Source organism: Somniosus microcephalus, chromosome 1, assembly GCF_052327205.1.
Source record: "Somniosus microcephalus isolate GS21.2 chromosome 1, FLI_Smic_1.0, whole genome shotgun sequence".
Classification (NCBI taxonomy): domain Eukaryota; kingdom Metazoa; phylum Chordata; class Chondrichthyes; order Squaliformes; family Somniosidae; genus Somniosus; species Somniosus microcephalus.
The window spans coordinates 363,691,136-363,705,106 of record NC_140987.1 but is presented as its reverse complement, the minus strand read 5'-3'; the positions used below and the strand labels follow the sequence as shown (position 1 = coordinate 363,705,106).

Here is a 13,971-nt window from a genome sequence, read left to right as displayed (position 1 = left end):
TTCTTACAATGCAACAGTGACTTCACTTCAAACGTACTTCATTGGCTGTGAAGCGCTTTGGGACGTCCAGTGGTCGTGAAAGGCACTATATAAATGCAAGTTTTTTTGTTTTTATTACAAAGTTACAAAGTATTTACAGCACAGAAACAGGCCATTTGGCTCAACTGGTCTATGCTAGTGTTTATGCTCCACCTGAGCCTCCTCTCGCTCCTCTTCATCTAATCCTATCAGCATAACTTTCTATTCCTTTCTAGCTTCCCCATAAATGTATCTTTGCTACTCACCCCAATTACTCTTAGTGGTTGTGAGTTCCACTCTCTGGGTAAAGAAGTTTCTCCTGAATTCCCTATTAGATTTATTAGTGAATATCTTATATTCATAGCCCCTAGTTCTGGTCTCATCTGCAAGTGGAAACATCTTCTCCATGTCTACCCTGTCAAATGCTTTCATAATCTTAAAGACCTCTATCATCTCATCCCTCAGTCTTTTTTTCTAGAGAAAAGAGCCCCAACCTGTTCAATCTATCCTGATAGGTATAACCTCTCAGTTCTGGTATCATTCTAGCAAATCATTGTGGCACCTTCCCCAGTGCCTCTGTATCCTTTGTATATGTGGAGACCAGAACTGTACACGGTACTTCAAGTGTGGTCTAACCAAGGTTCTATAATTTACATAATTTTTCAATTCTATCCCTCTAGAAATGAACCTCAGTGTGTTTTCTTTTTTATTGGACTTATTAACCTGTGTCGCGAACTCCCCTCCGAGCTCTCCTCTGCCCCCCCCCCCCCCCCCGGCCTTTCCAGCCCCTCCTCTCCACTTCTCAACTGTGGCCTGGTGTCGTAAGCCTACCCACCCGACAGCCAGCCATCCCCTTCATCTGGCTGGCTGCGGCCGGGAAACTGAGACAAAAGAATATTAATCTGGCCTGGCTAGAAAGCAAAACTGTCCCACCCCCACTCCCTCCCTGTAAATATCTGGGCCATATTTTCCAAGGAGTATGAGGCCTCCTTATTCTTCCTACCAAAATGTACTACCTCATACTTATCTACATTGAAGTTCATTTGCCAATTACATGCCCATTCTGCAAGTCTGTTAACCGTCTTCCTGTATTTTGTCGCAGTCCTCTCCTGTATTAGCTACTCCCACTCCCCCCCCCCCCCCAAATTTGCTGTCATCTGCAAATTTTGAAACTGTACTTCCAATTTCGAAGTCCAAACCGTTTATGTAAATGGTGAACGACAGTGGTCCCAGCACCAATCCTTGTGGAACACCACTTCCCACCATTTGCCAATCTGAGTAACTACCTTTAACCCCTACTCTCTGTTTTCTGTTTTATAGCCAGTTTGCTATCCATTCTGCTGCTTGTCCCCTGGCTCCACATGTTCTGACCTTAGTTATGAGTCTACTGTGCAGTACCTTATCGACGGCTTTATAGAAATCCAAATATATTACGTTTACTGCATTACCCTTATCTACCCTTTCTGTTACTTCTTCAATGAATTCAATAAGATTGGTCAAGCACAACCTTCCTTTGTGGAATCTGTACTTATCACACTTTATTATATTTTCAGTTTCTCAATGTTTTTCTATTGCATCAATTATGGTGATTCAATTCTACTTGCAAATGATAATTAATTAAAAAAGACTACACCCAGTAACTTATGTTCTACCATTTGCAGAACACTGACAGTGTTGTGGATGATGTATATATACAGATTACAGGAAACTTTGTGCTATCCGGAGGTGAGCTATCCGGCAATCTGGAGCCACCGGCAAAAATCAGCAGCCCTTTTTTATTCTTTTTGTTTGTTTTTTGCTTTGTTTGAACAGTCAAGCTGTGCAAGGTCTGTAGCTATAGCAACAGCTTCAGCTACAGAGCTTTAGGGCCACACCCGAGTGTTTAGAAGCTGTTGCTAAGCAACAGTGTTTGTTGTCAAATACGGAGATAAGAATCTCCGTATCTCTCAACTTTAACTCTGGAGAGTACGGCAGTTTTCAGGCAACGGCAGCAGCTCGGTCCTGTGGGTGCCGGATAGCACAAAGTTTCCTGTATGTTGAAAAATGGTTTCCATTTAATCATAAATGTCTTGAATCGGTTAAATATCATAATATGTTTTGAAAACTCTTTCTCTTGAGCAGATGAATCCAAAAATATACTACATTCTTTACACTACATTTCAGTAATTCATTTAAAATATTGGCCTCATTTCTATTCCTTTAATGATAGAAATGCAGCCATAAAACATCACCGTATCCCTTCTTATACATATAAAAATTAGGAAAATATCTGGAGGAAAATCACTCTAGCAACACATTCCCTTTAAATTGTCACACTTTCATCGCATGAATCTGTCTCTGCAAACCTCTACATAATCACAAGGTGACCTTCACTGCAAGCTCTGTTTTTTCATTCCTCTAACGCGCAGATTGTTTATCGTGAAGGAAAGTTTTTTTTTAAACTTTAGAGCAAACGGATCCATAGGCTGTGCCTACTGGAGCTATAATTTTTTTCTTAACTTAAAATGTTAGAGACCTCATTTTTAATAATATTGCTCTGGAAACAAAATAGTAAGAGATTGTGTAGTGCATATCTTTGAACCAAATATTAGTCACTGAAGTCTTTATTTAACAGTAGTCCAGAATGAAAAATGCAGGGCATGTACAATGTTTACAGAAAAGGTCTGCCTGTTCTAAATATAACTTGACAATACAATTGATATTTTGACAGCAAAACACAGGGAAAAGTTAGATGATGTAAATTAAAATAAGCTGTAAAATATTGGCCTTTGACATTTTGTAGGTCAATCAACTTTTTCTAACCCCCCACCCCCTAGTTTCTTGTATTCTCTTGTGGCTGGAAGGATGGGTGGGCTTATATTGCAACCTTCTTTATGATTACTGATTCTGTGATTGCTACTATCAGTAGAACTAATTAATGGGGATAAAGCTCACACTTCCTCCTTCAAGATGGAAGGCCTCAGTACTATGTAGTTCTCCATCTACCAGCCAACCTAAGAACTAATGAAACTCGCCGAACTGCAGCAAGGAAGTTTGAGTGACGGGTACCACTGGGACTTAAAATTCATTGCCTTTTGCCCTGTGCAATGGTGATGAGTGTGAAAGGAATGACTTGGGCATTGTAGGGATGCTTTATGGTGTTGGTATGGGGTAGTGCCAACCTGGCGCATCATGTAGCAGCCAAGTTGTACAGCATCAAATGAAGTAAATGTGGCCATGGTGAGGCCGTCCCTGGCGTCCCGGGCAGCAATGTGGTTGGGTGCTGATGCCTTCTGTCCTGTGCAGCATCAGTTGATTGCGGAGATTGCTGGTGTGCCTGGTGCTGGGGCTGATCGTGGTGGAATTCTGAGGACCAAGGTGAGATTTTTTTCAAGGGCATGGAATAGATGGCAGGTGAGGTTGAGATGACCTAAGCGATCTGTCAGTGGTGAGAGAAGTTGTTCCAATGAGGTGACACTGGATAGAGAGTTTGCTCCAAACACTTGCTAGCTGCAGAAAGTTCAAACTGTCTTCCAAATGCAGTAAGCAACAGCTTCTAACCTTGGAAAGTGAAGGCCTATGAATTGGGAGCTTTTATAGACCATTTGCAGCTGTCAAGTTAGTAAATCATCCCATGCTGATACAACACCCAAGCTCCTTACCTGACGTGATCCCTGAGCAGCGGTGAAGCCGTTGGCGAACTCTAAAAATCTAAAGGTAATCTTAAAATAATACTTAATTGGCTGTTAACAATGCATTTAATAATGCCAATTGCCTCCCCCGCCGCTTGGTGTCGGGTCTGTTCAGCGCTGACAGACCCGACACCTGGGAGACTAGTGTGTAGGCGGGTTGACAGCGGGGTCCTGACCCGCTTTCAATCATTTCAGATTTCGCAGCTGACCCCCCTCCAATCCCGTCCTCTCAGTGCCGGTAAAATTCTGGCCTAAACATTTTGAACACTTCAAATCTGCAAAGAATCCCAATTGGCCTAAACCCACATCAGATATTCACCTGAGACAGGATCATTACAGCCCTAATCATTCAAGGGACATGCAGTCATTGTTAATTGTACTTAAGTGGTGTATAAGAATTGAGTGTTAATTGTATGCAAGTGGTGGGATTTAATTGGGGATTCTCTTGCTCACATATATAAATCGGAGTGATTACCTGCACGGCCTTCTGTGCATGTGCGCGGTATCCCAGAGCCGCCCATGCACACCCGATCCCTTTCTGTGCATGCGCACAGTTTGCTGAGACCACACATGCGCAGTACCCCACAGATGCGGCCTGCGTCGTGGGCCACACTTGGCTCCGTAACGAGAAGATCACTGGATCCCTTGGTGGCCGGGTTTGGGAGGGCGGTGGGGGGCAAGAGAGGATCGAGAGGGGGGCCGGGGGGGATTGAAGGGGAGAAAGAAAGAGAATATCGGAGGGGGAAGAGAGAGGATTGAGGAGGAGGCGGTGGCGTAGGTGAAGAGAATGGAGAGCACAGTGGGGGTGGGGAAGAACGCGATCCAGGTCTAAAGGTGGGGGGATGAGAGCGAGAATGTGATCCAGATGGTAAGATGGATCACGTTCTTCCAGCCCCACCACCATTACACCCGCACCATGTTCTCCCTCTCCTTCCCCTAGACCTGGTTGATTTCTCGGAAAGCTCAGTGCATGTGTGGCAAGTGACATCATTGGACTGGATGAAATCCGGAAGTCATGACACTGTCACTTTTCACTTCATACCCAATAAACCTGTTAACAATCTGTGACCCATACAATGCCCCATCTATGGAGGTGGGGGGTGGGTAGAAGGTCATGAACCCAGGGTGGTGGGGAGGAACTTGGGCGGAGGGAGGTGGTCAGGAATCTGGGGGGGTTGGGGGGGGGGGGGAGGAACTTGGGCAGGGGAGAAGGTCAGGAACCCAGGGGTGCGGGGAGAAGGTGGTCAGGAACTTGGACGGGGGAGAAGGTCAGGAACTTGGTGTGGGGGGAGGTCAGGAACTCAGGTGGAGGGGGAGAAAGGTCATGAACCCAGGGTGGTGGGGAGGAACTTGGCAGGGGGAGAAGGTCAGGAACCTTGGGGGTGGAACTTGGGCAGGGGGGAGAAAGACAGGAACCTGGGGAGGAGGAATTTGGGCAGGGGAGAAGGTCAGGAACCCCGGGGGTGGTGGGGGGTAGGGAGGAGGTGGTCAGGAACTTGGACGGGGGAGGAGGTCAGGAACTTGGTGCGGTGGGGAGGAACTTAAACGGGGGGGAAGTCAGGAACTCGGGTGGCGGGGAGGTGGTCAGAAACTTGGGGGGTGGTCAGGAACTTGGGCAGGTGGGGAGGGGAGAGGTCAGGAACTTGTTGGGGAGGGAAAAGGTCAGAAGCTGGTGTGAGGAAAGTTAGGTTGGGGGAGGGCAGGAACTTATTTGGGGGGGTGGGAGAAGGTCTTAACCTGTGAGGGTGAGCCCTGTCTGTTCTATGTGAGCTCTTCTGTCTGGAGCAAGGCAGTCAGAATGGCTCAAATTACACTTTGCAAACTAATTGATTACTTAGGCAGGCAGGATCTAATTACACATTCCAGAGAAACTGTTTGGTGTGTCTTGTCCTCCAAGGGGTCCAATCAGAAATCAGGTGTTGCCTTCAAAGTGACCAATCAGAGATCTGGTGTTGGAAATAAACGCAACCTATATAAATGGGTGTAGGCTGCGGAAGGGTTGCAAGCTTATCTACGAGATACACAGTATGTAATGTATGTCTATGTAAATAAAGGCTTGTAAGCAACTAAAGACTAGTACTCTATCCTTCACCACCTGGCTATCTGACTTTTACATGGTAGCAGAGAATAGTTGCCTAAAGGTGGAGGTTGAAAACTAGTATTTTTTTGGGGCTCATAAAACTTGAAAACCTAGCGGCCGTTGTGGAAGATGGAAGAAAGTAAGTTTAAATTATCGAGGTACGACTACCCTCCGATGTTCTGAGTTTGAACCATATGAACGTTGGAAGTATGAGGTTGATATGTGGACACAGGTTACTACTCTACCAAAGAGAATACAAGGCATGGTCTTGGTGTTGTCACTTCCTGAATGAAGTAAAATCAGAAGCAAGGTATTTTTTGAGACAGATTTAACACTGTTGAAAAATGATTAAGGTCGTGACATTCTAATAGAATTCCTGGATAAATTTACAAGAAAGATGACCTGTTAAGTGCCTATGAGGCCTGGTCAGATTTTGATATATTTCGGAAAATGGCCTGGCATTCAATAGAAGAGTATATCATGGACTTGAACAAATTGTACAGAAGGTTGGCAAAGTTCAATTTGGGAATCCCTGGATCGGAACTTGCATTTAAGTTACTACGTTGTGCTAATGTGTCTCATATGGACTGGCAACTGGTCCTAACTGGCATCCAGTTTTTGGAAAAGGAGACTTTGTTGGATCAGATGTCTTGTGCCTTAAAAAAAATTCCTGAGAACATAGTCATTCCCTTCAGCTTTTATGGAACAAATGAGGCATTCCGCGGTGACACCAAATAGACGATTCCATGGTCACCAGGTTTCGAAATATTCCAGATATAGGCGTCAATGGAATGAATGGATTAAGGACAGACAGAATGATGATGAAAATGGAAGGGTATCCACAGGCAAATAGATACAGGAACCTCTCTTTTAACCGGCACCTAAATATCCGGAAATCTCTCTTAACCGGCAAAATTCAGGAGTAGGTTCAGGCAAGTTTTACTATATATTAGTGGCCATGTAACCGGGGTTCCAGGATCTGTGGCCGTGTAACCGGGGTTCCTGCACCTGTGGCCGTGTAACCGGGACTCCTGCGCAAGTGCCATGTAACCGGGGCTCCTGCACCTGTGGCCGTGTACAGGGCTCTCGTACCTTGGTAAGTATACCTCTCTGTAATCCGGATTTTTTGATCAACCGGCACCACGCCGGTCCCGTCTGTGCTGGATAAAAAAAGAGTTTCCTGTAACTCCCTTCTCCCATTCCTTGAATATTCACAGACGCCAATCAGGAGATTCTTCCCATCACCTACCCCCTAAAAGCAATGGATCCATTGGCTCTAAAATTTAAAAAAATACTTGCCCTCATGGTAAACAATCTGTGTTAGAGGAAGGAAAAAACAGAGCATGAGCGAATGAATTCCATGAATGCCCAAGGAAAAGTCAGTAGATGTTTCAGGTGTGACTCCTGAAGTACCATTATGTGGCAAATTGCCCAGAATGAAGATGCCGGGTCTTTGAGATGACCCATGCAGAAAGTAGCACTGAGGAAGATGAAGAAGATAATGAGGACTATGAACAGATTATACTGATCGCAAGGTGTTTTAACCCTGTGATGAACGTGTTAGTCGTGGACTCCTTTAATTGTGCGGTATTAGTGCTTGTACTTCAACGGCATGCAGGGTAGATTAGTTAAAATGTTATCTTGATTCATTAAATAGTGATGATCAACGCAAGGTGAAGGAATATAAAAGTACTAGGAGCTTTAGGTTTGGAGATGACAACATCTTGAGGTCACTCAAGAGTGGTAATTCCATGTAAAATAGCTAGAGTAAGCCATTTTATCAGTACAGATGTAGTCTCCAGTGAGATAGCTATGCTTTTGAGTAAACCTTCCATGACTCAAAGAACATAACATGGAAAGGGAACCCAAAAATCTTCTACCAGCATGTAAGCAGTAAGCGGGTACTGAGAGGTGGGGTGGGGCCTATTGGGGACAAAGAAGGTAATATATGTTTAGAGGCGCAGGGTAAGGCTAGAATACTCAATGAATACCTTGTATTAGTGTTTACTAAGGAGGTGGATGCTGACAAAATATCGGTAGAAGTGGAAACTGTAGAAGCAATGGAAGGGGTGAAAATTGATAGCCAGGATGTACTAGAAAGGCTGGGTATGTTTAGTGTGGACAAGTCGCCTGGTCCAGATGGCTTGCATCCCAGGTTGCTAAAGGAATTGGGGGAGGAGATAGCGGAAGGGCTTGCCATAATTTTCCAATCTTCCCTAGATGCGGGGGAGGTGCCTGAGGATTGGCAAGTGGCAAATGTGACATAATTGTTCAAGAACGGGTGTAAGGACAATCCCAGTAACTGTCGTAGGCCGGTCAGTTTAACATCAGTGGTGGGTAAAATTTTAGAAACAATAATCAAGGAAAAATTTAACAGGCACTTGGAGAGGTTTAAGCTAATTAAGGAGAGCCAACACGGATTTGTAAAAGGCAGATCGTGTTTGACTAATCTAATTGAATTTTTTGATGAAGTAACGGGGAGGATTGATGAAGGGAATGAAATGGATGTTGTCTACATGGATTTTAGGAAGGCGTTTGACAAAGTACCACATAGAAGGCTGTTTAACAAAATTGAGGCTCATGGAATAGGTGGGTCAGTGGAAGTTTGGATAAGGAATTGACTTGACTGAAAACAGCGAGTTGTGTAAATGGCTGTTTTTCAGACTGGAGGATGGTAGACAGTAGTGTTCCCCAAGGGTCAGTGCTGGGGCCACTGCTTTTTTTGATATAATATGACCTGGATATTGGAATACAGAGTAGAATTTCTAAATTTGCCAATGACTCCAAACTTGGGGATGTAGCAAACAGTGAGGATGATTCAAACCGACTGCAACAAGACATAGAAAGGCTAGCAGAATGGGCAGACAAGTGGCAGATGGAATTTAATACAGAGAAGTGAGAGGTGCTGCGTTTTGGCAGAAGGAACAGGGAGAGGCAATATGCACTTAATGGCACAGTTTTAAAGAGTATACAGGGACCGAGGGACCTGGGAACTTATGTGCAAAGGTCCCTGAAGGTGGCAGGACATATTGAGAGAGTGGTTAGCAAAGCATATGGGACCTTGGGCTTCATAAATAGAAGTATTGAGTACAAAAGTAGAGAAGTTATGCTGAACCTTTATAAAGGACTGGTTAAGCCACAACTGGAGAATTGTGTCCAGTTCTGGTCACCACACTTTAGGAAGGAAGTGAAGGCCCTTGAGAGGGTGCAGAGGAGATTTACCAGAATGGTTCCAGGGATGGGGGATCTTCACTACAAGGACAGGTTGGAGAAGCTGGCTTTGTTTCCAATAGAGCAAAGGAGGTTGAGGGGTGATTTGATAGAGGTGTACAAGATTATGACTCGTTTGGATAGGCTAGACGGGGAAAGGCTGTTCCCACTAGTTGATGGTACAAGGACTAGGGGACATGGATTTAAGGTTTTGGGCAAAAGATACAGGGGGGACGTGAGGAAAAACTTTTTTACGCAGCGAGTGACGAGGACCTGGAACTCACTGCCGATGGAAGTGGAGACACTCGATGTTTTCAAGGGGAGACTGGACAGGCACTTTAGGGAAATAAACTTGCATGGCTATGGGAATAGAGCGGGGGAATGGAACTGACTGGATTGCTTTACAGAGAGCTGGCACGGACTCGATGGGCCAAATGGCGGTTTTCTGTGCCATTATGACTCTTTAACATGAAGCTAATTATCTTTAGCGATGCTTCACATGCTAACCTTCCTGATGGGTATTCTAGTACAGTTGATTTCATAGTGTTTCTTATGGGTGAGAATTGGAAATGTTGTCTTTTAGCTTGGGAATCTAAGAAAATAAAAAGGGTTGCGAAAAGTACTCTGGCTGCTGAAACACTCTCTCTTGTGGAGGCAGTGGATATGGGATTCTAATTGGCAAATATCTTGTGACACCCTGTACAATGGGAGTACGGAAAATAGTAGACCCATTGGTTGTTCTGTAGACAATCGTTCATTTTGGGATAATGTACACTACGAAAAATGTGAGTGAGAAAAGGTTGCAGATTGAACTTGCTGGCTTGAAAGAAATGCTGGAGAAAAAGGAAATCTCTAAAATTAAAGGGGTAGATTCAAGCCATCAAATATCGGATGGTTTTGCGAAAAGAACTGCATGTACACAGAAATTGTTCAAGATCCTGGAGAAGGGTTGTCTCACAATGTGATACTTTGCACAGAGGATGAAGTCTTTAATTTGAAATGTTTGTAATATATATAAAGTTTTTTTTTTAAAGAGGGGACTCTGTTAATTGTACTTAAGTGGTGTATTGTAGCGGTTCGTGTAGATCGCCACTAAAGAGAGTTTGACTTTGAACTATTAACAAATTGTTTATTTACAGGAACAAACTAATTACATCAGGTAAGATGGCAGGTAAGATGGCTGACTGTAGGAGCATCGTGGTATAGGTCTTGTCCCAGCGGGGACTCCACGAGGACTGAGTTCGCAGTCCTGTGGGGACCGTGATGACGTCATCACGCTCTGCTGTGTGTTCCTGTGCTTTGGGCGTCACGTGATCGCATCGTGACATCAGTGCATCTCCCCGGCATAGAGGCTGGCCGTTGAGGCCGAGGTCGCGAGGCCGGGCTGTGCCGGTGCTTGCCGTGGGAGTGGGAGATTGCGTCGCTGCTGTTGAGGCCGAAGTCGCGGTAGGCCGGGCTGTGCTGGCGGCCGTCATGGAAGGCTGAGTCGGGCCGGCGGCCGCCGCACGCACATCACGTCGTACGTGACGTGACGTCAACACGTTAGGGTGCATCTTAAAGGGGCAACGGCCCCAACGGGTAAGTTAAAAGGGCAACGGCCCCCAAAGGTAAGTTAAACATACAGTAAGGTAAGTTAAAGGGAATTATGTGTCTTTATGTAAAGTACAACCGGTGGTACCGCCACATGGGCCCCCCCAGAATTCGCTTTAACGAAAGTCCAAGGATGAGATGGTCCGACGCTGGTGGTCTCGGCGGTCGTGCTGTCTCGGCTTGGTGAGCGAGTTCCGAAGATGCTGCTCGTGAGGGGATCCGTACGTGCGTCGTGGTGAATAAAGTGTATCCATCAGGCGAAGGACCGTGGAGACGTGCGAAACAGCAGGCCTTGTCAGAGTGACGGGCAGGTTGGGCGGACGCGGGCGATGACTCTGTTGATGTTGGAACAAGTCCTTGTTATAACAAACTCTGCAGGAATGCCAAACGAACGTTCCAGAAGGACTTGACAGGCGAGGTGAGTGAACTCGCCGACAGGTGAGCGAAACCTTCAGGAGGCTGGAACACGCAGAACGGTGCGTGCCATAGTGCTACGATGTTAACACAACAGAGGGTGAAGAGTTACTGCGTTAACCTGTGATCGGTGAGGCTAGCAACTTTCACGTGGCTGATCGCGGCCGCAGGATGCCCGTTGGACCCGTCCTCGATGTGTGCAGCTTCAGTAGACGTTTGCGTTTGTTAAAGGGAAAACTGGAGAAAGGGCGGCAATGGTCCAGGTTGTTGTTGCTTTCAGGAGGGGTTAACTCTGCCTGGAGGGCGGCAACACTTCTAACAGTTGTAGATTTAGGAGAAAACAGCCGGGAGGGCGGCACGCCTTTTGTTCATGCCGAATCGTGTAGTAGGTAACACAACCAGCAGGCTGAAGGGCTGGTGCGTCGTCGGCGGGGAAGGAGTCGTCGGTGTTCATGAGGGATGGGTTCTCGTGGTTCGTGAGGGATGGGTCCTCGTGCGCGAGGAGTGCGTCCTCTTGTTTTGCAGGGGTGAGTCCTCGTGGTATCCCCGCAGGGCGCGCTCCGATTTTGTGGGCCCGAACATGCTGTACCCTGCGCTTGGAGAGATTTATACTTGCTGTCGCTGTGGACGTAGAGGCGGACGATCCGTGTGGCGGTAGGAAAGACGAGTACGGGGACCGTGAGCAAGTGCGTGGTCGGCGCCACATCGATGTTCTCATTGAACGGGGCTTCTACCGGTATAAAGCACGAGGGAGACTGTGGCTCCCTGGATTGCGGTAGCGACAGCAAAACGGCTGGTGCTTCCATGGCGTGCTTCTTTTGTGAAAATTGCTCACAAAAAAAAACGAACGGGGTCCGGTTGAGGTTTGTCCGTGTCAAACGGGATCTGCTCCAGGCTGCGCTTACCTTGCGAATACGTTCACAAAGACGGGGTCGCCTTTGGCGGAGTGAGGCGGTTGCTGTTCCGTGGTTGTTCGTCGGTTGTGCGTTGGTCGTCTTGTGGGAAGACGAGGTTCAGGTGCGCGTTGCTACCGTGAAAATCATTCACGGATACGGGTTCACCAATTGTAGCGTTGGAATTGATGAGCTCCCGTACTCACGTCGTTGGGTCACCGATGTAGCGTTGGTGGTCGACGGTTGCCGTTGGGCGTGCTGTACCTCTGTGAAGACGAGGGTCAGGCTACGCATTGCTACCGTGAAAATCGTTCACGGATACGGGTTCACCAATTGTAGTGTAGGAATTGATGAACTCCCGTACTCACGTCGTTGGGTCACCAATGTAGCGGTTCGTGTAGATCGCCACTAAATAAGAGAGTTTGACTTCGACGAACTATTAACAAGTTGTTTATTTACAGGAACAGACTAATTACATCAGGTAAGATGGCTGACTGTAGGAGCATCGTGGTATAGGTCTTGTCCCAGCGGGGACTCCACGAGGACTGAGTTCGCAGTCCTGTGGGGAGCGTGATGACATCATCACACTCTGCTGTGTGTTCCCGCGCTTTGGGCGTCATGTGATCGCGTCGTGATGTCAGTGAACCTCCCCGGCATAGAGGCTGGCCGTTGAGGCCGGGCTGTGCCGGTGCTTGCCGTGGGAGCGGGAGATTGCGTCGCTCCCGTCGGCCGGCCGTTGAGGCCGAAGTCGCGGTAGGCCGGGCTGTGCTGGCGGCCGTCATGGAAGGCTGAGTCGGGCCGGTGGCCGCCGCACGCACGTCACATCGTACGTGACGTGACGTCAACACGGTCGGGTGCATCTTAAAGGGGCAACGGCCCCAACAGGTAAGTTAAAAGGGCAACGGCCCCCAAAGGTAAGTTAAACATACAGTAAGGTAAGTTAAAGGGAATTATGTGTCTTTATGTACGGTACAACCGGTGGTACCGCCACAGTATCAGAATTTATTATTAATTGTATGCAGGTGGTGGGATTTAATTGGGGACTCTCTTGATCTCATGTATAAATGGGAGTAGCCTGGGGAAGGGTTTCAAGCTTATCTAAGGGATGCACAATATGTGTGTCTGTGAATAAAGGCTTGTAAACAACTAAATACTAGTCTTCTATCCTTTACCACCTGGCGAAGCGACTTTTACAGTCATCACTTCAGAATCCACATAACTGGGTAACATTTTTGCAACTTCCTCAACTGCTCATGTCCTCCCATAGTCAGCTCCGACAATCGGGAATTGTGATTGATCAGCATTTTGCATCTAGTTTTGGTTTCTCCTTTCTTAACTTCAGATTTTATTTTAAGCAGGTATTCATCCAGTAACCAGTGCAAGCAGTTGGTAGAACTGCTTTTTGGGTTCTGGGTGAAGGGAGAGAGGGATAGGTAGGAAAAGGCAGTGACTATTTTCTCCTAGTTGCCGGTTTTGAAAACTGTCTCTTGGTATACTTGGTTTCCTAGGTGGGTGAGTACATAAACTTCGAAATAATCTGTAAATGATGTCTGTCGGTATTTATACTAAACGTGCTGCAAATTAAGTAAATACTAAACGTAGTCCTAGTAGCAAGAAATACAGAATACTGAAGTGTGGCACTCTCAGCTCTGAGGAAAAGCAGAACATCTTCCACAAAAGTTGGTGTCAGATCTGAGATACTTTGTCGTGCTTCTGAATCCATACCCTGTATGACAATTGTCACTGTTTAGAAGTCAGAAATGCACTTTGCTCTAGCCCTGACGATTCTTTCTTCAAGATCCAAAACAATTATGTCAAACGGTTATAAATATGTGTTTTTCCCTTTCTGTTTTTACATTTACAGAACTTGGTGAGGTATTTACCAGAGCAGAAGGAGCTCAATACATTATCCCAGTTTAAGGATGAATATGATAACCTATGTGAACCAGAGCAGTTTGGAGTGGTGGTAAGTAGGATCAGAAAAGACACTAGAGAATATATTGCTGATGCAGAACAAGGAAAGGTGAATGCATTTCAATAGTGTATTGATTTTTTTTTCTTCGACTATCTCTACATACCTTGCAGCGTTGTATAC

At 46.2% G+C, this 13,971-nt stretch overlaps 1 protein-coding gene across 5 annotated transcripts in view; it reads left to right on the top strand.

Moving 5' to 3' along the window:
• Positions 1 to 13,971, top strand: part of diaph2 (diaphanous-related formin 2) — a 940,841-nt gene that overhangs the window by 517,438 nt on the left and 409,432 nt on the right. For all 5 annotated transcript variants that reach the window (XM_085996016.1, XM_085996000.1, XM_085995993.1 and 2 more), the window contains one exon: positions 13,741 to 13,842. In XM_085996016.1, the coding sequence (XP_085852142.1) occupies positions 13,741 to 13,842 (102 nt within the window). The remainder of the gene's footprint in view (positions 1 to 13,740; positions 13,843 to 13,971) is intronic.